Source organism: Zonotrichia albicollis, chromosome 3 (assembly GCF_047830755.1).
Source record: "Zonotrichia albicollis isolate bZonAlb1 chromosome 3, bZonAlb1.hap1, whole genome shotgun sequence".
NCBI classification, from domain to species: Eukaryota; Metazoa; Chordata; class Aves; order Passeriformes; family Passerellidae; genus Zonotrichia; species Zonotrichia albicollis.
In genome coordinates this window covers 26,463,454-26,490,396 of record NC_133821.1, presented here as the reverse complement: position 1 = coordinate 26,490,396, position 26,943 = coordinate 26,463,454, and the positions used below count along the sequence as shown (strand labels likewise).

The 26,943-nt window shown below is 39.1% G+C and overlaps 1 protein-coding gene and 1 long non-coding RNA gene across 2 annotated transcripts in view; one reads left to right on the top strand and one right to left on the bottom strand.

Annotated features, from left to right (window-relative positions):
- Nucleotides 1-26,943, top strand: part of LOC113459571 (uncharacterized) — a 181,920-nt gene that overhangs the window by 147,534 nt on the left and 7,443 nt on the right. Inside the window, exon 2 of the long non-coding RNA XR_012579816.1 lies at nucleotides 20,156-20,260. This is a non-coding gene — a long non-coding RNA (uncharacterized LOC113459571). The remainder of the gene's footprint in view (nucleotides 1-20,155; nucleotides 20,261-26,943) is intronic.
- ETAA1 (ETAA1 activator of ATR kinase) lies at nucleotides 229-9,651 on the bottom strand. The gene is made up of 6 exons (XM_014268746.3): nucleotides 9,335-9,651; nucleotides 7,701-7,838; nucleotides 7,358-7,434; nucleotides 5,707-5,819; nucleotides 3,266-5,406; nucleotides 229-1,479 (listed from the first exon to the last, which is right to left on the bottom strand). The coding sequence occupies exons 1-6, from the start codon at nucleotides 9,516-9,518 to the stop codon at nucleotides 1,364-1,366; spliced, it is 2,769 nt and encodes a 922-aa protein (XP_014124221.1). The 5' UTR covers nucleotides 9,519-9,651; the 3' UTR covers nucleotides 229-1,363.

Genomic DNA, 26,943 nt, shown 5'->3' with positions numbered 1-26,943 from the left:
ATGGAGTTTTTGGAGTCTCACTGCATTGGAAAGTTTGCAAGGGGTTCTTTCCACATGCTCCATGGAAAGAGCATTCCCCTTGTCATACACTGAACTCTTAAGTTACAGCACTGACGCTGATGTAGGGAAATTACCAAATGAGGGCTTCAGGTAAAGCCCATATGGAATCTCCATTTCACTCCCTTTTACCAGTTTCTATAGTAGAGTATTTTCAAAAACAGACTAGAAAAATGTGAAAAAAAGTTTAATGATGACTTACAAATATACAATACTTACATTTTCAAGAGTTACAAAAACGGCATACTACAGAAACCAAAAGCTTCCCCCAACCTTTGGAGGAACATTTCCTAGTTATTTATTTACAAAGAAAAATTACAGTCACTTTTCACAGTGTCACATGTTTACATATAAACACTTCTCAGTTGAAAAATATCTTGCAGCTTACCCAGAAGCAGTTTTTGCAGTCTGAGCCCTACACTCATCTATCAGAACAAAAATTCTATCAGACCCTTAGGCTGACATGACACAGCATTCTTATAATTTAACCTTTGTTAATTTAGCCTTTGTTTGAGAATATGTACAACTCAGATGGCTAAACTGATGCATAGTTGAGATTTCACCTGGTGTATTACGTATTGCTCATGATTGCGTAAATGGCATAGGCTACCTTTTTTAATTAGGTTGGTGATGTGCCTTTAGAAAAAGGTGGTTTAATTTCCTTAAGGTATTTATATTTATAAGTTCTTCCTGAAAGGAATTTAAAAGAATATACCATGTCCTCTGCAGGGCACTTTTTCACACAATGAAAATTCTGTAATAAATTCTTCCTTCTCAATGTACAGTTCTTACCCCTAGTAAGGGACAAACTGAGCACATTTTCCAAAGTCTGTTCATTTCCATCAGTTTTCTGATGTTGGAAGTTTCTTAGATTGTAGTTTATTTAACCCAACATTTTAAAACTTTCTTCTACCTGAGAGCAAACATTAGTATTTCTTAGTCTGTGTGTACTTGAGAGTCTTCTTGTAGATTAGAATACCTGTGGTAACACAGCCAAAACACAACCAGTCTATTTTTGACACCTTCATTATGTGAGTATACCAATATTTTCATGATTTTCAGGCGATACTCAACAGAATCTTCATCTAGCTGAATGTAGTTTGGGACTGCACATTTATACTGATTGTTTTTAATTTAAACTAAGTACCTCCAGAGTATTAGTTATAGTTCAGTTCCAGATCTTTTTATATTCAAAACCAGAAAATGTGTGCCATCAATAGCTGTGATCAGAGTTCAAAAAGTGTCTTCCAGCATTACAGTATTTCCCTACCAAAAGCTTACTCCACAGACAAAATACACTCCAAGTTCAAGCATCTTTAAAGAATGCCTGTGTTCTGGACTTTCTTCGTGCAAGAGCTTCTTGTTTTTTTCTTTCAATCTCCTCTTGAGAACATTTTCTATTTTTTTGTTCTACCACAGACACTGTAAATAAAAAAAAAATGTATTAGGAGCTTCAGGTTTGTTCCATACGTATTTTAACTTAGCCATTTCCAGTTTTTGAAGATCTATGGCAGGAGCACACTGTTCTGACACACTGGGCACCCAAGTTAAGAAAGGCCCATCTATCCTGTCCCCTAGGCAGGAAGGGGGCAAGATGCATGACCTTTGTAGCGCTACTGGTTACTCCCTCCCAATGAAAACACTGGGATGCACACATTTGCTTCAAGGAAATTTTACTTGGGTGCCCTTCAAATGAACCTTATGACATCAGAGTCAACACAGGAGATTGCGATGGGTTAAGAAAATTAAGGCTATCAGAGTGAAAAGGGCTCTACAATTTAGTGAGTTAGGCAGAGATATGAACATGGAGATAGTATAGATACAGGGGTCACATACAGTACAGGTGTCACACAAATAAAACAAGATAGGTTGAAAAAAGGTCAAAAGTAGCAATAAAAATTGGCAAAGGAGACAAGAACATGATAGCTAAGCATACCATTTTATATGGTGTGTTACAGAACTATGAATTCCCATACTATAAAATCCTGACCTCACTGGAACAAACAGGAACACTCCTTGCACATATGAAATAATTTTACCATTTTTTATACACCAATTTCCAATTAATGTATTTTTAATAAATATTTCAAGTGAATAAATAGAACAAAGGGTATATTTGCTTCTCACAAAAAAGCGTCCATGAAAAATTAAATAGCAATTTTCAAAAGGAACACTTAATATCAATTTTTTTGTTAACGCCCTTTCCCTTAAAATTTAAGATGAAGAAAGCTATGGTTTATCTGTACAGAAAATCTATGCTATCTTCATTCATTCCTTTAGTCTCTAGAACATTCCACAGAATAACTAGCTATCTCTCTGCTTTTTTCCCCTTATAATCCAAAATTGCTACTTTCCATTTATACACCTCTCAGCTGAGGAAGAAACAGATAAAATATTCATTCTTCAATAATTGATTGTTTTGTTGCTTTTGCAACAGTGCTTCTTTATAATGGAGGCTAATACAGGACACTTTTAAAGGCATGTTTTATCAGAATGAATATTGATTAAAACTTTGCCAAGCTGTGAGATCAAGAAAAAATAAGACTGACTGGCACTTGACTGGTTCTCCATTTCCCCAGTAAGTAACACTGAGCATGGAATATTACTGATGGTCTCTTGGCAATAAAGAAGTGACTGACCTCTCTTCTGGATGAAAGGGCATCTTAGTGCTTAGACTGATAACACAACAGTATTTCACTGGCAATTTCAGCCACAGAGCAAACAATAGAGGCTGAGCTCTGAAAAGTATCAAGTGATTTGAGGTTTCAAATTCCAGGTGTACAGTATTATAAACTGGCATTCCATATCACCTGGTGTCTTCTTCCCCTGTCCCATTATTAACTAGGGTTTTACTATGCATCAAAATACCAGTATTTTAAGTAACAGTTTACGAAAATAGTATGCTGAGTGCTGCATCAGCCTATAATTGATCCTAGGGAACCTGAGTGTCTATGGAGAGAGGGTGTCAGGTATTTAGAGAAGTGGAAGGGAAACAGGTGTCCTGAAGGACAGGAATTCAGGATATGCATCAAGACAATTTAATTTTTGAGAAAATGAAGTCCAGATTCTTCTTAGAACATCTGCTAACACAACTGAATAGATGAGCACTGAAGCCTGTTTTAAGCTGCAGTACAGTATTAATTTCTCTGACACTCTGACTACAGTAAGGAAACAAACGGTCTAACAGTGATACAATAAAGACAAATACCTGATGTAGTCTGTGCAAATGACTCTGAAAGATGCCTCTTGAAAGGTGATTTCTTATTGTCAAGCTTGCGGTGCAAAGTGACATTCACCTGATTCTTGCTTCCTTCCAAATCCTGCAGAGTAATTCCAATGCCAGAATGATTCCCTGAACTTTCAGACCCTACATGATGACCACCCTGAGAATTGTTAATCTTTTTGAACTTAAACTTTGAATGCACAAGTGAAGTTTTGTTACTAGAAGTGCTACTTGGAATCTTTCCCGCATTACACAAGAAATGTGAGCTGTCGAGTGCTTTTCTACTAAAAATATTTACTGCATTAACAGGACTTAGTTCAGAACCTGTCTCTCCTGCTGGCACAGAATTTGACCTGTACCATTTCCCTGAAACAGTCTTTGCAGTATCTTCAGAAGTATCTTGATGACAGTTTTTAGGGAGTGTGTATTTACACTCCACAGAAGGACCTGAGATCACAGTCAGAGGATTTGACATGTTCTTAGAGTTCATGACATGACCTGTTGTGGCCAGCCCATGCACTGTCTTTGATGAATTCCTACAGGCATCATTTAGTGAGAGAGCCTCCTGTTTTGCATTTGTTTTTTGCACCAAGAGGAGATCGGGTAGTCCTTGTTTAGATGCTGGGAAACTGTTATCAGCATTTGATCTGGAATTAATACTAGCTCCTTGAATAGTTTTAATTTTTTCATTTCCTTGTTTAACATCCTGGCTCTGAGTTTGCTTTTCTATATCATCACACACCTGATATAACAATTCATCATCCTCACAGTTTGCATCCCAAGGATTATCGGATCCACAAAACATACCTAGTATCTCATCAGAGAATTTCGCTTCATTCCAGTCATCAAATGACAGAGGACATTTCTTTGGTACTTCAACTTGATTTGAGTGACCTGTATTAGCTTGGTTAACCAATTTGGTTAGATCATTAGGCTTCATGTTCGTAGAAACACTGGATGACTGACAGGAAATAGTATGAGTGTTATTCCCAGGTTTTCCTGCTGATTGTCTATGAGGATTAAATCTTGAAGGAAAAAGAGGAAGAGCATCGCTTTTAGGCTTAGTAGATTCATTTCCATTCTCCATTTCAGATTGCACTGAAACAGGAATATAGTTCAAATCACTGTTTTGGGTACTCTTACAAACAGATTTAGTTTTATCTGGTTTAACATCACATTTACCATGCAAGGCCTTGGTCTCTGTCTTGGCGTTTTCTGTCTTACATGGCTTTTGTAAAGACAGGGATTTTACATGTTGTGAGTTTTTATTAGAATGTTTCAAAGGTGAATACTGCAAACTGTTAGATTTGCTTATAGTCCCCAAAAGAGTTACTGAATTGCCACTACTTCTTTGCTTTGTTCTGCTAGCATCACTGAAATCATGCACAAATGGATTTACAGGAATTTGTGGTGGTTCTTCAGTACTTAGCAGTTCAGGATTTTGGGTTATTTGCATCACAAAAGAGTCATCTGCCAAAAGATCTGTATCCCAGTCATCAAAGCTATCATTAACTACTCCAGCAAGCTTAGCAGAGGCCACCAATTGTGTCTTCAAAGAAGGAGGATTTTTTTTGGTCAGCGTGTCAGTATCAGCTTTTGGTATAGTCTGGTCCATGCTTCCTACTGCAAACAGAGTATCTTTTTGATATGCCTCTGAATTACCATGCTGTGTCTCTTCAACTATCTCAGGAAGATTCTCCTCCTCCAATGTACTTCTAATTTTATGAAAACTATTATTTAAAGAAATATCTGACAGTCCTTGGCTCAACTGTCCACTGCACTTCTGGGTAGAAGAGTCAAAAAGAGCATGAAGGGCTACTTCAGCCTCAAGGTCTACAGACTTTTGACTGCTGGACTGACAGGGCTCTGCCACAGGGATGCCAGTGCTCTGTCCAACTGGTTTCAGGGATGCAGTAGGATCTGCTTCAGATCCTTCACCAAGGAGTGATTTCTGGTTCTTCGTATTTATTCCATCTTTAGAATTACTTGAAAGCTCTGAGGTGCTCTGGATGAAGTTGTGACCAAGCTTCTCCTGTTCCTGAACAGCATCTAACTCTACTAGATTTTTATCAAACTCCTTAGCCAACTTCATGAGTTCCTCTTCAGGATTTTTTATTTTAAGATCTCTAGATTAAGAAGAAAATACAGAAAATAAAGTCAGAGCTACTGAGAAAGTTTGGCCAAGTTCAGTTACATGACCCTATGAGCTGCTCATTCTATAGTTTAACAACTACAAAGGTATGACTAAATCCCACTGCTTCCAATATGCAGTCAATATACACCCACTGCAAGAAGACACAACAAGCCCACAGTTAAAAGCATTCTATATGCTAATGTACAATTATATGGTTCACTATACACAGAAGACCACATAGCCTTCTTCATGAAAGTCCAGCTATGATTAGTGAGAAAAAACTGTAACTTACCTTGTACAACTTAACTTTGTCCTAGCTTTTACTACTATAGGTGTACAGGGAATAGCATCCTCACCAATCCATGTTCCTAAAAGGGAGTCTTCATTACAGCTTGCTTTTTCATCCTGAATAATTAGATTTATTCAGGAAATTAGAAATTTGATTATTAATTTATTTAGAAATTTGATTTCAGATAAAGACTGGATTAGACACACATCTTACATGAGTTAAAAGTTGCTAAACTAAATAAACTGGATAAAACCTGTTGAAAACCACAGATAAGAGCAAAAACAAGTTAAGTGAGATTACTGCAACATTGTCCACTGATACTTGCATCACTTTAATTATATCAATTTAAAGCAGAACTTCAATTAAAATAACTGAATTATACTTTTGGCATGCAAGTCTAGTAGTCTAATTCAGGTTTACACACATTCATGTTACAAGCAGCCATCTAGTTTACTTCAGTATACTACTAAGGAGCTGGCTGAGGCAAGCAGCACAAACAAATTAGAGACCTTAAAATAAATTACATTCTGTATGCTTACAGAAAAAAAATCTGACTTCTTCCACTACAACTAATTTACAAAAAGAGCCTTTAAACAGAATTAAGTGACATTTAGAAACTAAATGAAATTGTTTCAGAGCTTCAAAGTTCAGGCTTGAATTTGAATTCTGAAATGAAGGAGATACAATACTGTGATGAATTGTTTAGAGGGGCAGAGCAATGGGATGTAGGAAATTGCTGTGTGTAAGCCAGCAAAAGTAATTAGAACTTTACTAACTACTAGGGTTGTTTTAAATAGGTTCTCTTATTCTTAGTAAATTTAAAGTTTTTAAAAATTATTTTTGTTTAAAAAATAATATAAACAGCAGATTACATTTATGGCAGAACTGTAATTATTTAAAAAGCATGCAGTAGCACTCCTTATCAATGATTTTCCAATTCTTTTAGTAAAATTTCTCACAAATACACTAAACAGTAAATATATTTTAAACAGCCCTGTCAAAAAAGTAGGCATGTTTTGCAAGCTAAATACTACAGATCTATTTTAGGAATTACATGTTTTCTTCTTGTACTTAAAATGCAACACCACTTTGGTTTTGACTTTCGGGACTGTGGACATCAGGTTCATGGCAAGAGGAAAAGGGCAAGAGATACTGGGGTAAAGAGGAGAATGATTTATAGTATTGAAGCAAGGCTACTATGTTTATATTACTACAAAATATTTCTCATCTTGGTCATCAAAAATCAGCATTGTAAATTTGTAGTCAATCAAGACTCTTCAAAATGCTTAAAAACAACTGCCAAGTAAATCTAGTATTTGAAAAAACTCTTACCTTTTAACAGATGAGTAATTAAGGGTAAATAAACAGTATTCTTAAGACCAAGGGCAGTAACTTGTATTCTGAAAGTAAAGCTTTCTAAAATAGAGCTGCTGCAAGTCTCTTCATGTGCCCTTTTCTACAGCATCTGTGACTCACACAACAACCAGTAAATGCTATGCTTACTATTTTAATTCAATCCTGTTCTATAAACTAGTTTTCTACAAGCCCAACTCTAATCACGACACTACTGTAACTAAAACAAGGCTAAGGCTGAAATACTACTCTCTTTTGATCAGTGCACATGCACAGCATTGTTTTAGAAAGTTACAATTACCTGAGGAGCAATACGATTAACAATTTCCGAAATTTCTACTGCGCATCTACTGGTAGTCTGCTTGCTTTTTCCATTGCCTATGAAAACAAACAAACCTCTTAAAATTTTGAATTATCTATCCAGTTTATGAAGTGCAGTACATCTCAAATAATTCAAATAAACCTGTAGACATGGGAGCTTGATTCAGTGCTGTATTGAAGAATTTATGGGTTTTTAATGCAAGTAAAATCAAACAACCATTATAAAAGAAAATAACCTTTTTCCAAGAAATCATTTATAACTTTTGCTACACCCCCACTGCATGCCTCTAACAGATGTCCTGAAGTCTGGATTTTAGTATTACCTAATCTGTGTGCAACGGGTGAATGAGAATCCCAAAAGATTTCTTGCTGTGTCTCAGTGTCATTAATAGGAGAGCTGAAAGTAGGTATTCGGGATTTTCTACTCAATGATCTCTTTGGTGTTTTATGTAAACATGGTTCTGTGAAAAAAGAAAGAGGATCTTTATTAAAAAACAACAAATAAGAGGCAAAAATCACTTAAAACACAGAACAGGTCAAGGCAAAAGAAGATGCATTAGGAACATCAAGAATAAAAATCAAGTTCACACTCACCAGGATTCCTTTACTCACAACAGGAATACTGTACAAAACTAGACATTAAATACAGGACTCTTAGCTTTGCCAATCATATCTCCACAGAGATAAGAGAAAATTACATGATACTGACACCTTTCCACCCAGGATCTGATTGCAAGGATGTCAGTTCTTTCACTGACTTAATCTTATATTAAGTGTAAAATGATGTATACCTCTATGAGAGAATATTTTGTATTCTTGCTTGCTTTGTGTCTTTCACCCAGACTCTGAGCTAAACTACTATTTTAATGGGCATCCAAACTATTCTGGGTCATAACCTACATTTGTCTATATTTCCTCCCCTGGGCCCTTCCAGCTAGGACTATTAAAAACAGGAATATAGGTATACAAAACCTGCTTGCAGCTGCCTTTGATCAGTAAGTGAACTAAACACCCTAAGTGAAACTCAGCTAGTCACCCCTGCCCTTTAGAAATGATGCTGTAGATGTGAAAGCCTACAGAAATAATTTAGAATATGCTATTACTATGGGAGGAACATCTTAGAGGATGTTTTGCCCTGAAGTGCCTAGCACGGCCACAAAGCACAAAGATTTTATCTTCTCCTCGGTTAGTTCTCAGTATTTGCTGTGGGAATCACAGAATATGTCAGGTTGGAAGGCACCACAGTGGGTCACCTTGTCCAACCTCCCCCTCAAACAGGGTCATCCCAGAGCACATACCACAGGATTGTGACCAGATAGTTCTGGAATATCTCCAGTGAGGGAAACTCCACACTCTCTCTGGGCAACCCAGTGCACGGTCACCGTACAGTGGAACTTCTTGTGCATCAGTTTCTGCCTGTTTCTTATGCTACTGCTCAGCACCACAGAGCAGAGCCTGGTCCATCCTCTTTGCACCCTGCCTTTAGATATTTACACAGATTGATGACGTGCCCTGTTTTCTCTTTGCAAGACTAAACAGGTCCAACTCCCTCAGCTTTTCCTCGTGAAAAACATTCTCCAAACCACTAACCAACTTTGTAGCTCTCTGATGGACCTGTTCCAGGAACTCCATGTCTCTTGTCCTGAGAAGGACTGACAACTGGTCACAGTATTCCAAATGTGGCCTCATCAGGGCTGAACAGAGGAGCAGGCACACCTGCCTTGCCCTGCTGGCAATGCTCTTCTTAACGCACACCAGGTACCATTGGCTTGCCTGGCACCCGGGGCACACTGGCTCAGCCAGCCCTTGGCAGTAACAGCCCCTTCCCAGGGCACGCGAGCCGGGCGAGCGGAGATTTACTCCGCACCAACCCCTCCTCACGGCTCAGCCGCGCCTCCCCCGCGGTTCGAGAGTCGGCGGGCAGGGCCGGGGCCCCCAGGGGCCGCTCCCGCCGTACCTGCAGCGCGGGGCGAGCACGCCGCCGCCTCCCCGGCGGGCAGGCCTCGGCCCGCGCCGCGTTCCACCGGCCCCTCCTCCGCGGGGGGCTCCGCCCGCCGCCGCGTCAGCTGCTCCTCGCCGCCGCTGCGCCTCCTCAGGGCGGCGGGCCCGAGGGACAGCCCCCTCCGCCGGCTACTGGGCATGGCGGCCGCTACGGCGGCACCGCACCGGTCCCGCTACCGACCGCACCGCCATTTTGCCGGGCTCGGGAAACCGCCGCCAATTGGCCGCCGCCGTGCCACCTCAAGCAGCCATTGGCCCCGCGCTGTGGGGGCGGGCGGGCGGACGGTCGGGCTTTCGGAGGCGGTGGAGAACTGAGGCCCCGCCCCGCCCTGCCGGGCGTGAGGCGCTCCCGGCTCCTCCTGCCCCGCGCTGCCTCCGCCGTGTTGCGGAGAGACCCTGCTGCCCCTACAGCTGGGGGGAGGAAAAGCTCAGCCATGGGCAGAGGGGCAGGAGGTGCCCTCCTGCGGACTCTTGCTGTCGGCTTGGCCTGAGGTGCCTCGAATCTACCGTTAGGAAATTCTGGCCTGATATCTCGGTGGGTGGGAATGCTACTGTGCCAGAGGGCAGGGAGGCTCTGCAGAAGGATCTGAGACAGACTGGATTGATGGGCCAAGACCAATAGTTTGAGGTTCGACAAGGCCAAGTGGGGGGTTCTACACTGTGGCCAGAACAGCCCCGTTCAGTGATACAAGATGAGGGATGAGTGGCTGGAAACGGGCTCCAGTAAAAGCACCTGAGGGTGGTGGTCACTGGCTGCTGGACATGAGCCAGCATATGCCCAGGTGGCCAAGGAGGCCTGAGGCATCCTGGCCTGTATCAGGAACAGTGTGGCCAGCAGGAGCACAGGGGAAGGAGACCAGGGGAAGTGATTCTTCCCCCACACTTGGCACTGATGAAGTGGCACCCCAACTGCTGTGTCCAGTTCTGGACTCCCCAATTCAGGAAGGACATGGAGGTGCTGCAGCGAGCCCAGAGTAGGATAGTAAAACTGAGTCAAGGAAATCATTCTTACAAGGAGCAGCTGATGGAGCTGGGGGTGTTTAGCCTGGAGAAGAGGATGCTCAGGGGTGACGTACGTACTCTCTACAGCTCCCTGAAAGGACATTGGAGCCCAGTGGTGGTCGGTCTCTTCTTCTAGCCAACCAGCAGCAAGATGAGAGGAAATTTAATGAATCTGCGCCAGGGGAGGTTTGGGTTGGACATCAGGGGGAATTTTGTCACAGGAACAGTGGTTCTGCATTAGAATGGGCTGCCCAGGGAGTCACAGTCCCTGTTAGATGTTTAAGGAAAGTCTGGTTGTGGCACTTAGTGCTGTGGTCTAGTTGACATGTTGGTCATAAGTTGGACTCGATCTCAGAGGAGTTTTCCGATCTAATTGAGTCTGTGATTCTGAGAAACCCATCAGGCATAAATCATTTAATCCCAGTGAGGCAGGTGATGCTGGTGAAGAGAGGCTTACAGAACCTAAACTGGTAGATAAGAAATTAGCTTGGGGTTCCTGAGGGACTGTGATACTACATCATTACTTTAAGCAATATAAATGCGAACATATGTATATGTTATGTAACAACGTGAATATTTCCTCTCTGAGCCTCTAAAAATAAATATAAAAACATATCGATTAAGCATGTAGGGTCAAGGAGTGAATTACTCCGTCCTTTTTTTCCCCACTGGTTTTCATTTAATTGATTGGGAGTAATTTGGGATAATTCTTAGTTTGTGACATGTAAGCAGTGGGTTTTAGGGTGGATCAGGAGTAAGAAGTTTTGAAGTCACTAAAGATTGATTCCCTGAGCCATGAAACCTTTTCTTTTCACCTGAGGCCTCAGGCAAACAGTATTTTTTTTTCACTTCTCCATTCTCATGTGTAATTAAAGCCAATAGAGCACTTTTTAACAAGGAAAAAAAATAGGTACTATGTATTAAATAGAGAAACAGTATCATGTATGTAGCTAATTTATAGCAAGCACAGAAAGTTGTGACATTTGAGTAGTTAACTTGTTTATGCCAGACCTGTAAAGTACTGCAAGCAGATTGTAAAATACAAAGAGGACTGAAAAAGCGAGTCAAGATTTTGGCTTCAAAATCTATCATAGATATCTGAACATTGCTACTGTCTTGTAATCATACCAATGTGGGTAGGTCTGTACATCAGCATGAAGTGTGGCAAAGCTGTGCAGGATATTTTCTTTGCCAGTTTGCAGTATAGTAATTAAAAAATGGCTTCCCTGGACTCCATGCAATAGGCACTGTGTAAGGTACCTGCTGCTTATTTATGGTTGGAACAGATACTGAGAAGAAATTTTGTACAGTAGCAGCAGATACGTCTTAAGGGAATGCAAAACACTGAAACTGACACATTTTCTAGAAAGTACTACTAGATCTTGATGTCTCCTACCACTTTCTGGCAGCCTCTTAGCAGCTGGGTACTGTACAGTAGTCTACCTTGTATTTCTTTCTGTTAACAAGCATAATCTGAAATACTGTCATCAGTAATTAAAATTAAGTGACATTTGTCATGTTCACTGAGTGTTACAAATTTTGCAGTGCCTTCTTTGATTTCTTCCTTTCTCTGAGCTCATTGTTCACTAACCCCATTCATAAAATGTGAATATTTGCCACAGGTCTTTCACACATTTGTGAGGTTTTACTCATGCAGTAAAAGCATTTTGGAGAAAAAAATAGAAGCATATTTAACATGTGTTTTGTTCTGCATAGGAGATCTTTTTGCATCAATTTAAGCCTGTGTAAAGTTGTGTTACCAAAAGATAGCAAAACCCAAAATAATCTGTATGTATAGATAAGATAAACAGATTTATAATGGGAAAGAAATCCCACTTTCCTAATGAATAAAAGTGTGTGTATGTTACTGCAGTTTAAGAACTCAACTCTGAGCTGACACTGTTTATTAAGTTTAGGAATGTAGTGTTAGAAGCCTGTGATGTTGGAGGGTTTCTCTGTGGAGCTGTAGCCTCAAGGAGGGAGTTTGCATTCCCTTGGCGTGGCATGAGCAGCTGGATCAATGGCTAATTGTGGCAAGGCTGTGTTCCAGGGACTTGCAGCAAACTCCTAGTGCTGCAGTTGGGAGTCCTAGTTTCAAATCAAAACGGATAAATAATGCAGGAGATTGAATGAATAATAAAGTTAGTTCAGTTTTTAATAGTAGTATAAACTGCCTGAGAACTTTTCACTGTGTTTTATGAGACAAAATCTAAAATTAAATTAAATGAATGTGGCCGATCTGAGAAGTTTCCTAAGAATTTCCCACTGGTGTAATGAATTCATTGAACATTGAAAAAAGGACTGAAAAAGGCTCATTTTTAAAATCCTTTGAACACAGAACTTTTAAGTGAGGATTTTTATCTTGGACAGAGTATGTCTCATTAGTGAGTTTTTCAAAATATCTAATGTATTGCGTAAATATAACAAAGAAAGGGAAGTGACTATGTTAATCTTTCATTCTTGTTAGGGCTGGGGAAAAGGGAAAATCAATAATAATGATTTCAATGAAAATATCAAGAATTATGAGAGCATGGAAGTTATTATAAACAATGAAATTAATTTGAAAAATACTGCTTTTTTTCTAGTATGTTTTTAAATGCTCTGTGATGTTTTCAAAGTGAGCAGTCTTTCATTTTGAAATTAATTTCTTTTCAACCACTGGAAATGAAAGAAACAAAACACACACGTGCTAATAATTTATCTCCAATGAAAACACATGTCTATGCATTTTGATCACCTGAGACCAGGTGAAGAAGCAAATTCTCCAAGCCATTTTTTCCGTGGTTAATCTGTTTTTAAAATGGTGTGGGTACAAACTCTAAAACTCAGGACAATTATAAGGTGCTTTAAAACATGTTTTCTCCTAAGGAAGGAGCAGTTAAGTAATGTCTATGTACCTATATGTCTCATCGTGTGTTTCTGCAGAGGGGGGCTCAGCAAAGCTCAGGGATTGCAGCACTGAGGGATGTAACTCAGGGAACCTGATCTCTTCTAGTCAGCTCTACCCCTTCAGAGCCAGCTTGGGTGTTTCTGTGCTGCACTGCCTCACCTGCTGTGTCTGGATTCACAGGAGATAATAGTACTTACTGCAGCATGGATTGTCCTGAGGAAAACTGAGGAGTCGTGGTACAGCAGTGAGGGGAATTATAGGAACAGAGGAGAGAATTTAGATGCCTAATGTAAGATGCATTTATAAATACATCTTTGGCCCTGTGACCCCAAACAAAAATGAACCAAGATATAACATTTAACTATTGAAGTACAATGTTTTCCACCTTTTCTCAACCCAGAAATCCTGTTTGTTCACATATTTTCTTAAGAAGCCTTGGAATGTTTACTAAAATTGAGCACTGTGTGATTACATGAGTTAACAAGAAGAGATTTGTGTTTTGTTGCTGGTTTTGGGACCTTAGGAAAAACTGAGAGAATATCTGAAATGTTAACTTAATGGATAATATTTTTTTCCATCCATAGAGGAGGGCAGGCATCATGTGTGTATTTTTGCTTTTATTAAAAGCATTTTGATAGTACAGTTATAAAGCTTGTCCTTGGCTTGCCTTGAAATATCATACTGACTTCACTTATTATAGAATGTTACTTTAATTTTCCAAGGTGAAGTGCTTGCAGAGCAGAAACTGGTGAGGAAAAAAATATGGCCAAAACAGTTACATATACCTTTAATTTTAAAGTGGTGTCCAGAAAGGTTTGCAGCAATGTTTGCTGATGCATAAATTGACCTAGACAGTAAATGATACATGACCTTAAAAATACCTGAAGTAGCCTTGCTTGGGAATTTTTTAGTAGAGAGCTATTATATGTCAGAGTAATTTACACAAGCCTAGTTTATGGTTTTGCATTCTCTTTTCCTCTCTCTCTCTCTGCCATGACATCCAAAAACCATAGAAGCATTAAAAATATTTTACATATATTTCTTTCTTTTTTCCCCCTCTTCTTATCATAGAGCTTCATCTTAATTTATTTATCACACTCAGAACATCTCATCAAATGTGGGACTAAAATGTGCCTCACAAAGACCTGATCCAGCAGAGCACTTAAGTACCTGCATAACTTCATTGCAATGACATTTTCCATTGCTCATTAACTGGAATTTAAAGAAAGTTTTCCATTGCTTGGTGTCTGGGCATTTAGAGAAAATTGTCAGCCAAAATGGCTGAGCTATTTAGAAGAATTAGGTCAGGCAATGAACAGACTACAAGTTGCAGAGTTCTGCAGGGAGCACTGGAGGTTCAGACCCCTGGCAGAAAACTGGAGATAGCCATTGGGAGGGCCTTCCAGGTATTTATTGTAATGTAGACTTAATTCCACAGCTCTTGTCCAGGGATCAGAGTGAACTGCATTGAGGAGAAGAGTCGCACTTGTGCAAGACAGAGGAGACTTATGCCTTAAACCTTAGCTGGGCCAGTCAGTTTCAGTGCACTGCTGCCTAGTCACAGCTCAACAGCTTTGTCTGGAACAGGTATGATCACTTGGGCACAGCAGTGTTGTGCTGGCTTGCACTGAGGAATGATCAGGAGGAGTCTTGAGGCAGTCATTACCCATCCACTCAGTTATTTGCTGTGTCTCTCCTTATGCCAAGGAGCTTTTAGAGTGCCTCGCTGTTTTTCAATTTTGTCCATACTATTATTGTTTGCTGTGGCATGGAAGGATGTGTTCTCCCAGCTGAGATGCATCCTCTGCTACCTTATTGTTAATATATGAAGAGAAGATATAAACAAGGACCAAAAACTGTTCATAGAAATTATAGCAACAAGATTTTCTTTTGTTTCGTTTTGCTTAAATCTGTTGATCCTGCTGTATTACAGCTCCGAGCCAGCAAGTGGTGACAAATAGGTTTTCTGTTCTGTTCTCTTAATTTCTGAATTTTTTTTTATCCCTTATAGGAAAACAAGTTAGAGAGTTCTTTAAACAACAGGAAAGAATAGGTTTCCAGGTTGTTTGGAAAGCCTGGCAAATGCAGATCTACTATATATCCTGTAGACTAATTTTTTTCATCAGTGACAAAAACTAAGCTGTATTTCAGACCTCAACTTGCTAAAAACTCTCACACACTACAATGTAAATTAGTGAAGTATTTTGTCAGCTACCAAACACAAAGCAGTGGATGGTCAGAGAGGAGAGCTTTTTGATCATGCATTCTGGTGAAGAAAATATGCACTGCTTATTTATTTAAAGCAGGTTTAGCTTTTGATGACACATCTGTTCCAGGAGAATGTTTATCCTAAATAGCTTACTAAAAAATCAATGATCAAACTAGTATGAAGTTCTCCAAACACAGTAATTCTCTCTATTTCTCCAATATACTCAGCAATTTCTGGATAGACTATTTTTGTGTCGAGGGAACATTGCTTGCAATTGAAAAAACAATTTCTGTTACCAAAGTGCCTTTTTTGAGGCTTTCATTTTATACATTCTATGCATTATCCTTTGAGCCTGTATTCCATTAGCTATAAGTCAAGTTTACATGGAAATGCTTAACAGTGAAGTGTCCCTATTCCATGTGTGTGTGTTACTCTTATTATGCAACATAAACTTCTGCTGATTTTAATGTTGGAGTGATTAGAAGTTACCATCTCCCAACAGTGGTTTTGTAATCACTGTATAATGATTTGAAGTCTAGGACTGGTTCCTCATGGCCCTACAGGTGCCCTAACTGCCATTGTTAGTTTTTTGGTGACAAGATTCAAGCTAGTACTGGATATGGAGGTTTGACTTGGAATTTTAGAACCCTGGTTTCAGGAATGAAGCAAGAGAAAAATTTATGTTTCTGATGCCTCACCTGTTTTCTGGTGGAAGAATTCCTTTCTCTGGAATGACTGCTTCATCAAGCATTCCTTGAGGAATGGCACCTTCCTTAAAGCAGGATTGAGTTCTGGGCCCAGAGTCCCTTCCGGCTTTATAGGCCATAGCTTGGTCGTCTGAATTCATAGAGTGAGCAAACAAGTGCCCAGATAAGAATTAGACACCCTTTTGATTATTAATTTTTTCATTTATTTTCAGATGGCTTTTCCTTTTGTCGTGTTGTTCACACATAATGCCTCTGACTCTTCCTATGTCACACTACATCTTTGCAGTAATTTTCTGTGCTGTTCTGTCCCTCTGGATTTTACAGCCATGGATCAGAAAGGAAGTGCAAGCCCTAGCAGAAATAATAAATCCACTGCAGGTCTTGAAGGTACTAATTTCTGCAAAACAAAATACTGCCTCAATTTTGTTACGGGCTAGAAGGGGTGATCAAAGTGAAATACATTCATTGTGGAATTGGTTTGCAAAGCCTCTTTCCAAACCATTACACACACTTTCTAGATTTCTTTCCCCCACTCAAAAAAGTAAATAATGCAACTGTGTCCTGCCTGGCCTGTAGCACTGCACCCCATGCAGCTCTTGTCCAAAGATTGTTCCCAAACCAGGCCTGTCTCATGAGATGGACAGGGAAGCTATGTTTGCTTGGAAAGGCGTCACTGGATATTATGAATCTGGATAACATATTAACATCTGTGAAGGACTGCACAATGCTCTGCTTGTGGGTAATGCAGGGAACCATCCCCATGTTTGCTGCACTGGATTGCTGGGAATCATGGTCATCTCCCAGCTGCAAATTGCCTGGTGTGCCCAGAAGTCTGTGGCATATGTTCTGTGACTCCAACCAGAAGGTTGAGGTCGTTGGTCTTTGCTGGAGTAATATGACATTTGAAAAAATATTTTAGGAACTGTCCTATAATAGCAGGTATTTTTAATCTGTGCGATCTATCTAATTAGGTTCAACCATGCCCCATTCCTTGTCTGATTGCCTGAGCACTTCCGCTTAACCAGTGAGGTTTATTCAATAAGGTGTCCTATAATGCTATTTCCTTCCTTGAGAGTATATGTTATCATTCCCAACACAGACTTAAGAATCCTTCTACTTTTTCTCTTATTTTGACATCCTCTGTCTCCACAATAAAGCCCTGTGCATTAGTCAGGAGTCATCTAGCTAAGGAAACCTAGGTGAGACTTTTGATCACATTAATTTTGTTTTTAAGAACCTAGAAGATTCTTAACAGACACAGCAAGTATAGAGCAAGCACAATACAGGTAGAATCCCCATAAATTTAATATAATCTGGTTAAATGATGGATTCAAATAGTTAACAAGATTAGAAATAATAAGAAATTAATACAGTTGCACAGGCATCTGTATTACTAAGACTATTACTATTGCATCTAAGACTCACTCTTACTGTAATTTCCTTTTGGCTTTGGTCATAGGGATAACAAGGTAAGAAATAACTGTTTCCTTTTATTGATTGGTTTGACAGTTGGAATAAAGACAATTTTTTTTATGTCTGAAAAGGTCTTTTGTAACTTAATATTATGTTAATTAGAATGGATGTCTTTCTGAGCCTTATTTTCTTGTTCATTTGATCTAATTTGCTGATTAATTTTTAATTGCCTACCGAGAGATCTTTACCATGTTGTGATTTGGATTTTACATTTACATTTGGAAAACAATGGCATGACTAAAAGGACTCAGAAATTTTGTACTAAGGAATTTCTGCAAGGGATAATTACAAATTGTGATTTCTTCCTGCTTCCTAATTTTAGCGCAATCCATTTTGAATTAGTACTCTTTAACTAGTGGAGTAGTGAGAAGGTGTTTCAGTTAGCGAAGCTTCATGGTAGAGAGTCTGTCAAGGCACTCAATGTTGGTGGTCAAATGGAAAATAAATCTCTTGGCTGTTTATGAATTGCAGTGAGCACTTCCCAACTTACAACATATGTTCTTTTTCTCCATAGTAATGTTCTGAGATTCTTACAATTAATGTATTAATAAGCTTAGAAATAGAAGTATAAAGTTCTAATAAGGCCAAGTGTTGATTAAAGCTTATTTTCTGGTGAGAGAAAAGAAAAAATCATAGTTCTTGGCAAGTTATTTCAAGTTATTTCCCTAAATGCTTAAAATTTACACCTTATTTTTAGACTGAATTAGTCTTGCTATAATTTCTAGCCCTTCGATCTTGTTCTTTCTCTGCCTGGTAGATTGAAGAGCCCTCTATTATCAATTTTTTATTCCCTGTGGGAGGCACTTGTAGCCTGTGATCAAATAATCCTTTAACTTTTACTCTGGTAAGTTAATTGATTGAGTGCCTTGAATCTCTTGTAGTAAGACACGTTTCCTAATACTGTAATTGTTCCCCTGGCTTCCTCATAATCTATTTAAATTTTCACAGTCTTTCTTAAAACAACACCAGGAACACAGTGAAACTACTAGTCATTTCACTGATGCAAAATAAGAAAATACAACCTCCCTGTTCCTATTTACTATTATTTATACATCTGATGAGTATGGTAGCTTTTTGTCACTCTCAAAATTCAGTACTCTTAGAAGTATTCTAAAAATTCATAGTAATCTGGTTACTTTTCCTGGCCTGTGATCCCAAAACCTTGCCTCCTCTGTGGGATCTCTTTTTTCCAGAGTTGAGTCTTTCCTCATTAAATCTGTCTCATTGTACTAATTCCTTGATCCACAGCTTTCCTGTTAGCTATACTGAGGTACATAATATCTGGTTATGGTCACCTAATCCAACAATCTTCTCCATTATTTTTCATTTTTCAGTCATCTTCCCATATTGTGAAAATGTGATTTTTTTAAAAAAAGTGAAAATTAGTCTAGGAGGCAAGAGCCAATTCCAATACTAGCTCCTTGTTCCCCAGTCACATAATGATTGGTAAGATATATCTGCTACATAGTTTATAAGTAGTTTAGGATGTTATTGTGATTCACTGTATCTCATTTTAGCCATCCAAAAATTAGTTTCTAATGATTGCTAGTTTTCTAAGCTCTTAATAGTCAAAGGAGAGAGATGGAGACCTTCGCAGAAAGATGTAGTGGACTTATCTGGAAAACCATAAATCACTTTTTGACAGTATCTTTTTCTTTTCCTAGACTATAATGGGAACATAGAGAAGTTAAGACAAGCTGCCAAACTTTTAGACAGCTATAATTAGTGTGGATGAATCCCATCTCTTATGCTTTTTAGCTTTTCAATCAAACTGTGGTGTGATGCAAAGCCAGTTCTCTTACAGGCATCTATCAAAATGGTTGACTTTAGCAGTCCCATTTGAGATCACATCAGAAAATGGTATCAATTTAGCTTGACAAAATCTGCTTTCCAGAAACCCATGTGGATCAATTTTAATTTGATTATCCCTTTTAGTTCTCTATCAGGTTAGTTATCCCTTATATGCCTCTTTTGCTTTTTTATCAGATCCTTTTATCAAATCCCTAATTTTTTTTTTACTTTAATATTGACACACATCCAAACTGTGAAAAATCTGAGGCTCTGATGTCTTAGATTTTTTTATTTGTTTCCACCCCATCTATATCAGATGGACTTTTCTCTGAGGTACTCCTTCAGTCCTTGATCAGACACCAGGAGGTCTCTGGATGACTTAGAGCCATTTCTGATAAGATGTCCTTTCCATGCAGCTTGTCCGTATGGTTAAGTCCTGCAACCTGCACAATGGAGGTGATAGTTTTGGGGTTTTTTTAGCTATTTTTTGGTTTGGTTTGGTGGGTTTTGTTTGTTGGTTTTCAGTTTTTTTTTGTTTTGTTTTTTTAGGACTTCAAGTAAAACATTTCATAAATATATTAGAATGTGTGTTTCTCTTTCCAAACATGCGTGGCTTTAAACTTTTTGTGTTTTAATATCTGAGGAAAAGTTGCCAGGTTTTTGATTTTTCTTCATCATTCTCATTTGTTTTTCTTTGTAAAATAGAGATGTCTGGTAGAAAACACGCAGACCAAGGTAGTCTGTCACCTTCTGACTGCAGAAAGGCTTACAGGGCTGAAGGGAAGGCTGTGACCTTGTACTACTTGCTCGGTAAGTACCTGCTCTTTTTTAATTAATATTGTTGCATAAGCAGAATGCTCTGGAATAAGATATTTTGCCTTCAAATTAAAAGAATGCTCGCAGAACAAAAGCAATAGGAGAAAATATACACAATGGTGTTCTCCTGATATGGAGACTCCCCAAAACTCAAAACTACCTGACAGAGAAGAAACACTCTTGCAAGACTGTTCAAGTCAATGTCATCTTAGAAACTACTGGTGGCAATTGAAATACTAAAATGCTAATTTACCTGGTATCAAAGTGATGAGCTGTGAAGGCAAGTCATTACCATCCTGTCCTGCCTGATCCCTCTGTCAGATTTTGAGCAGCACCTCAAAGGACAGAGGGCCTTATATTTCATTCCAGCCACTCCTGTTCATCTGTTGGAGGGATATTTTGCCATTGTAGAAGTGTATCCTATCACAAGATGCATCAGGATTTCTTGTATTTAACAAATGGTGGACTGCAATGTCAACAATTATAGGAATAATTTATTTCCTGTAAAGATGGATTAGAGAAATAGTTCAATGATATGTCCTTTTTTCTAGATAATGCAAGGACAGATTTTGATGGGAGGGCAAGGTGGTGTCACCTGGCAATGATATTTCACACAGCCTATTTCTGAGCCTTCTGATAAGTATCAGGGATCAAGTTAATGTCTAGTGAAACCCTCCACTGCTGGAAGTTAATTCACCTCAATAGGAGGTGTCTGGAATTTTCTTTCTTCTCTTTCCTTAGTCTTATAACTTCCTTCATTTTTTGCTGTTGTCTGCTGTTTCTTCCACTGCATCAGAAGTAAAGGTAATAGTTTTGCAGGGGCCAGACGACCAAATGGGTCAGTTGGAGAGTTTCAGTTCATTAGGGTTCTGAGGGTGTTGTTTTTTTTTTTTTAATTCCTACTTTGCCAGACTAGTGTCATATAGGACATTTTGAGAGAATATTATCCAAAATGCAGTTTTGTAGTCCAGAACTAATATCTTGCAACACAGCAAGTGTTTCACAGCACTACATAGTTACCTCTCCAACATCTACATCATATTAAAAGAATATTTGCACTGAAGCAATTTCAGAACTTTTCAGATCTTCAGATCAAAGACAGATCACACTTAGGCTCGTTATAGGAGTTATCTAACCAGCAATGAGTTGCATTTCATCATGAAGGTATTTACATGATTATTTCTTGGGAGGTGTTCATCCAAGTGTAAATTACTCTGCCTCAGAACAGATTTTAGCTGGTGCTGACAGCTTGGATGACTGGCACATTGTCATTTTCATAACACACCTAAAAGGAAGGTGTCAAAAGAACCTAAGTGGCATTGATGCAGTGAAAAATTTCCAGTAAAAATTTGTCTCAAGGTATATGGCTGGTTTCAGGTAATATCTGGGAAAGAAAGATTAAAAACTATTATTTTTCTTTCACACTATATAGGGAGGAGGGATCTCCATTCATGTGAACGCAGTGTATGGTGATAATGCCATGGTAACACAAAATTATGTGGTTTATGCTTCTTCTAATGCATACTCATACTCTTTTCAGATGTCCCTGAACTGCTCCAGCTGTGTTAATGACATGAAAACAGTTTATTTTCTCTCCTAGCCATTTTTTCAGAGGTTTTGTGGGGTGAAACTTCTGTGCTCTTGTGGATATTTTACCCTGATTTTCCAAAGAATAGAAGGAATATGCAGTCACTCCATGTGCCAGACAGTCAGTTGAGTTCCTCTCTCTGTTGACCAGTTACAACAAAATTCGATGTAAAAAATTATTTCTGAAACTAAATTCCTACTAGTATTAGGAAAAGTGGTGGTTAAAAAGAGCAGACAGACTCAATTTACTACCCCCATTCCTCTGGACAAGAGAATCGCCGCACTAGAGTGATGCTACATGTACTCCAGGGTTCACACATTACTAAGCACATCTCACATGCACTTTATTAGACAGAATATAATCCAGACATGGAATGCAAATCAAAGTGAACCACACTTTGTGAGTTTACAGCTCAGGAAATGGAGAGAAGCTGCTTTCCTTCTGCTCACTGCAACAGAAGTCCTTTTGGAAAGAACCCTAGTTCCAACCTCTGCTTTGGAAGTGTGCTGTGTGTGATTTCATCCCATTAGCTGTGATGGTCACCATTTGGTCCTGTAAGTGATGACGTGATATAATGGGGGAAAGGGTTGTTGTCAGTGTTATCAGTATAAATCTTCCTGTGAACACTTGACCAAGAACACACGTTTTGCAATTATGTCAGTTTAAAGAAAGCAGCTATTTCCCTGCAGTACTGTAGAATGGTTTTGTTTTTCTTTTTTTTTTTTTTTCTGGCAAGAGATGTGAAGAATTTGTCATTTCTATATATTATAATAATTTTTAATGTTGGAATGGTTCACATCCAGGATTTTAAAACAGGAGGCATGTAGCCCAGAGTTTTGCTTGTTTCATTTATTTAGCATGGCATGGCTAGGTCCTGGAACTAGCTTATATGAGGTCATTACCCTATTGATTAAATAGTGTGATGAAAAGGGCATGATAATACACTGCTGGGAGATTATTGCCAGACACTTTGCAAACAAAGCTGCTGAAAGGGGAGCAGTTGTGAGACCTTCAGTGTGGTGTGTAATTAGCAAGTGAGTGGAAATTAAAATAAAGGATACATGGCGTGATACAGTGATTATATGCAGATAAATAATGTTTTTAATACTCCCTTTTGGGATATGTATTCTAATGAGAATACATCTTAGTACAGGAAATGTCTTCTGGGACTACACTATCCAGAATCCTTAAACAAGCTGTGCAGAAAGTTGTCTCCAACAGTGAAAAAAAAAACATGGATGCAAATACTGTGGATCTGCCTCTCTCTTCAAAACTTTTTCTCTATGTCTTTCTTGTCTTTGAAAAATCTCATAGTGGTATAACTAGTGTTAGAGAAAAACAGTACATGTGTGCTTTTTCTTTGGGATGGAGCACCATTTCTTTAAAAAACTCCAAACAACCTTTGGGGGGACAAGTGGATTTGAACAAACTACCTTTTGAATGGGAAACATCAGCCACTTCAACAAGAAAAAGTTGTCTAAACCTGGGATGTACAGGCAGTACCAAACTTGTGATTCTTGCACTCAGCCTCCCCTCTGTCTTTCTGAGGAGAACAAATGCATGTTCCTGAAATAAATCAGGGCATCTGATTTACTCTGTGGCATGTGTTTCACCTTGGCAACCCTTTCAGGCCTACAAATCCCAACAAATCAGAGGCTTTTCAGGCAGCATCTCAGTTGCCTAAAGGGGAATTAAATGGTAATTTTCCGAATAAGGCATAGACCAACTTTAGGAGAGAGAGAGATGGATAGACATTAGGAGACATCTTTCTGGCCATTTCTTTGCCCAGTTTCAAGATCCTTCCAGTCATGAAATTCAACACAAGACAAAGCAAATTTCCAAAATAATATCAATAAAATTCTTCAGAGCTGTTACCCATGGTTTAATAGATATGGGAGAGACAGCTCCTGTATTAGTGTCTATCTAAAATTTCAAGCTGCTCAATAAATAGAGAAACTTAAACAGCCACAGCAGCAGTAAGAGAGGGAGAGAAGAGGACATCAGGGGAAAAAAAATAAGGGAAGAGAGAAGAGAGGAAAAGAGAAAAACAGTGTTTTTATGGGAGAAAGCACCCACTCAAGGCAGAAGGGTTGAAGCAGCCATGGTGAGGGCAAAGTAAATGGGGAATACTCTGTCTGGCTCTATTAACCTTAATTTTAATTCCTCTTTTCCATTTTTCAGCTTAAGTAAGCAAGCATATAGCCATGTTTATATAATAGCTGGAATAATGAAGATGGAATATACCAATTTGGGACTAATTCTGGCCCTCAGGAGAGCACAGGCACTGCAGCTGTGGCCAGCCCCTACCAAAAAGGAGTGGTGAGGAGAACAGCTCCTTGTGTCTTACTTCCCATTACATCCTCACCAGGGACCACCGCAGTTTGGCCCTTAGAATAAATAGATTTGGTTAATTTTTCCATCTGTAGAGTTGGTTTAGCAGCTCTCAGCACTGGTTCAGTTGTGCTCCCACTGAAGCTAATGAAGTGATTTCCTTGAGAACAGTTGAACCCAAAAAGCCCATTTATAACCTTTCTCAGGTACTGGAGTTTGTGTCTTGAGACTCTTTTGTTCTCTTCCTATTTGATATCTTCACCTTCCAGATCATAACAGGCAGGGTTTCCCTCAACTTTATCACAATGCTGTTACATACTTATAGCCATAATATCCCTTGATTTGAGGGCATGGGAGGAACATGCAGCATGCCACATTTGACCACATCCTCTGAAACTGAGGTTGTGGTTGAGGTAATTATTTTCATGGCTGGAAGAGAACAGACAATGCTGCCTAAAGAGTGGGAAGATATGTGTCTGTGTGAGTCTGTGTTTGTGTGGTTATACCATCTGGGAAGAGCAGAGCCAGATATACTTCCCCTTGGCTTTTTTTTTTTAATGTGCAAATCCTCAGTAAACATGCAAATGGTGAAGCCTCATTTCTCCGCTGAAGTCCTGCGTTTGTCTGAGGGTTGGAGTGCTGGAGACTGCATCTCACTGCAGAAACTCTGCCCTCTGGAATTTCTGGTTTTCATTCCCCAACTGACTCTTTTTGCTTCTGTGGGCAGGGGGGAAGTTGCCCTTCCTCTGCATTTCTTGTTTCTGTTACACAAGCAGTATGAGGTACCCTTTATTTATAATCTGAACGTTAGGGATGTTGGGCCAATCTGGTGCTTCCAGCTGGCTGAACACTTCCTAGTGCTTTGGATGCCAGATAGAATGTAATTTATTGTGGAAAACAGTAGGGGAAATACACCTCTCACTATCAAAGGTTAATGTAGAATATCAGCAGCTCTTTACCAAGGGTACATGTATTGTTGGATAGTCTGTGATTATGTGTCTCTTAATGAAATAGAAAACCAAATTGCTTTCCTTTTTGATGCTGCTGTTTAGCCCTTTCTATTTTCCCTCTTTCCCCTCAGTTATTTTAACTCCTTCATTGCATTTTGCAGTTTTCACAAGTTACCTCAGGGAAAAAAATAAATTTTACTTTGTTTGGCATGACACTGAGCAAAATAAGGGGGATTGTTTTTCTTTTCTTTTACCTTTGTTTTAACTAAAACACCAATTTCTGTGCCAAGACAGAGCAAAACTGCTGAGTTATCTGAGGCTATAAATTGAAATGGTCCTTTTACCTCTAGAAAATATTATTAAAGCATCCTTCTGCCACTGAGCTGGCACTCGTTGCTGGATCAAGTGCTACTATTAACAGGAAATCAGGAAAGTATATTATAACTCCAGTGCTGTCATTACCAGAGGGTTTCACTGAGCTATAGAGTCTGGAAAGTGACACTGGGAAGACCAGAGAAAAATGGCATACTTTGAGCAAGGGAAGAGAAGCTTCAGACAAAAAAGTTGGAGGCACATTAAGAGTTTGTGAAAGTACCCAACATGGATGCAATTGGCTGCTTTAAAGGGGATGTATTAGGTAAAGTGTCCCATTATTCTTCAGGTTTAGAGATAAACTCATGTAGACTTTTCTAATGGGCTCATTTAATCAATTCTAAAAGGTCTGAAACCTGCCAAGGCAAGACTGAGGCTGGAATCTTATGAGGCTCATTCTGCACCAAGGAAAACCCCAAAGTGAGATATTATTGGCAACTTTTTTCTTGCCACTAAAGTAAGTTCCCTCTGCTTAAGTTCTTCTGCTTGAGAGGTTTTTTTTAAATCATCAGAAATACAGTGAACTGCACTGATAGTTGAATTAAAAATATAAAGGAAACATATAGAATAATAACAATTAAGCAAATATTGGGGTTATTTAAGACATAAACTTATTACTTACCCCGAGTGTTGCCAGGTTAGTAGGTGGGGAAGCTGCTTTCTTCCTGCAAAGCCATGCTGAATTCACCAGTTCTTTTGTCATTAGAGACATAAGGAAGACTTAGTTGAACATTTTGTTATAGTTCACAGTCTGGGCTGCATCTGACTTCCATTTTATGGGATAAAAAAATGACAAATAATAATAAATTCAGTTTGGTTTGCTTTTCCTTTTCAAACTTCTCTAGAGACCTGAAATAATCTTCCTGACACCCATGCAAGGTAAGCATAGCTATCAAGTTTTACAGATGTGGAAACTGAGGCAGAGAGGTTAAATAGTGCCATTTGAAAATATAGGTGCCTAAAATGAAGCAACTTGAGTCCACGATCCAAACAGCAGAAGCTCCAAGCTCCTGATTTCACCAGAAAACAAGGGTGCTCAGAATATCCAAACAGCAGGCCCTGAATGGATGTGCTGAATCTTCTGCAGAGCAAGAATCTCCCAAGTATGGTTCCCCAGCCTGTAGTCAGACCACTAGACCAGAGCACTCCTTCGTGATTGTCATGACCTGCATGTGGTTCCTAGCCCCATTTAGGATTTGGGAATCTGACGTTTTTTACTGATATTTGCTCCCCACTTACCTGCTCTTAGTCAATTCTCTTCATTCTATGCCTGCATTTTTTTTTTTCTGTGTGAGAAATCTTCTCAATAAGCATGATCAACTTCACAAGAAAACAATTATAACAACATAAAATATATTTTTGTTTATTGGGATAGGCTTCCCTCTGAGAATTACTCACCAAGTCACATATTTGCTTTGCTCAGCACTATTCTATTA

Coding starts and splice junctions, on each gene's coding strand:
- ETAA1 (XM_014268746.3), bottom strand. CDS start 9,518: ATGCCCAGTAGCCGGCGGAGGGGGCTGTCCCTCGGGCCCGCCGCCCTG. Junction 7,839..9,334: donor GTGCTCGCCCCGCGCTGCAG/GTACGGCGGGAG, acceptor CTTTTTTCACAG/AACCATGTTTACATAAAACA. Junction 7,435..7,700: donor ACCCGTTGCACACAGATTAG/GTAATACTAAAA, acceptor TTGTTTTCATAG/GCAATGGAAAAAGCAAGCAG.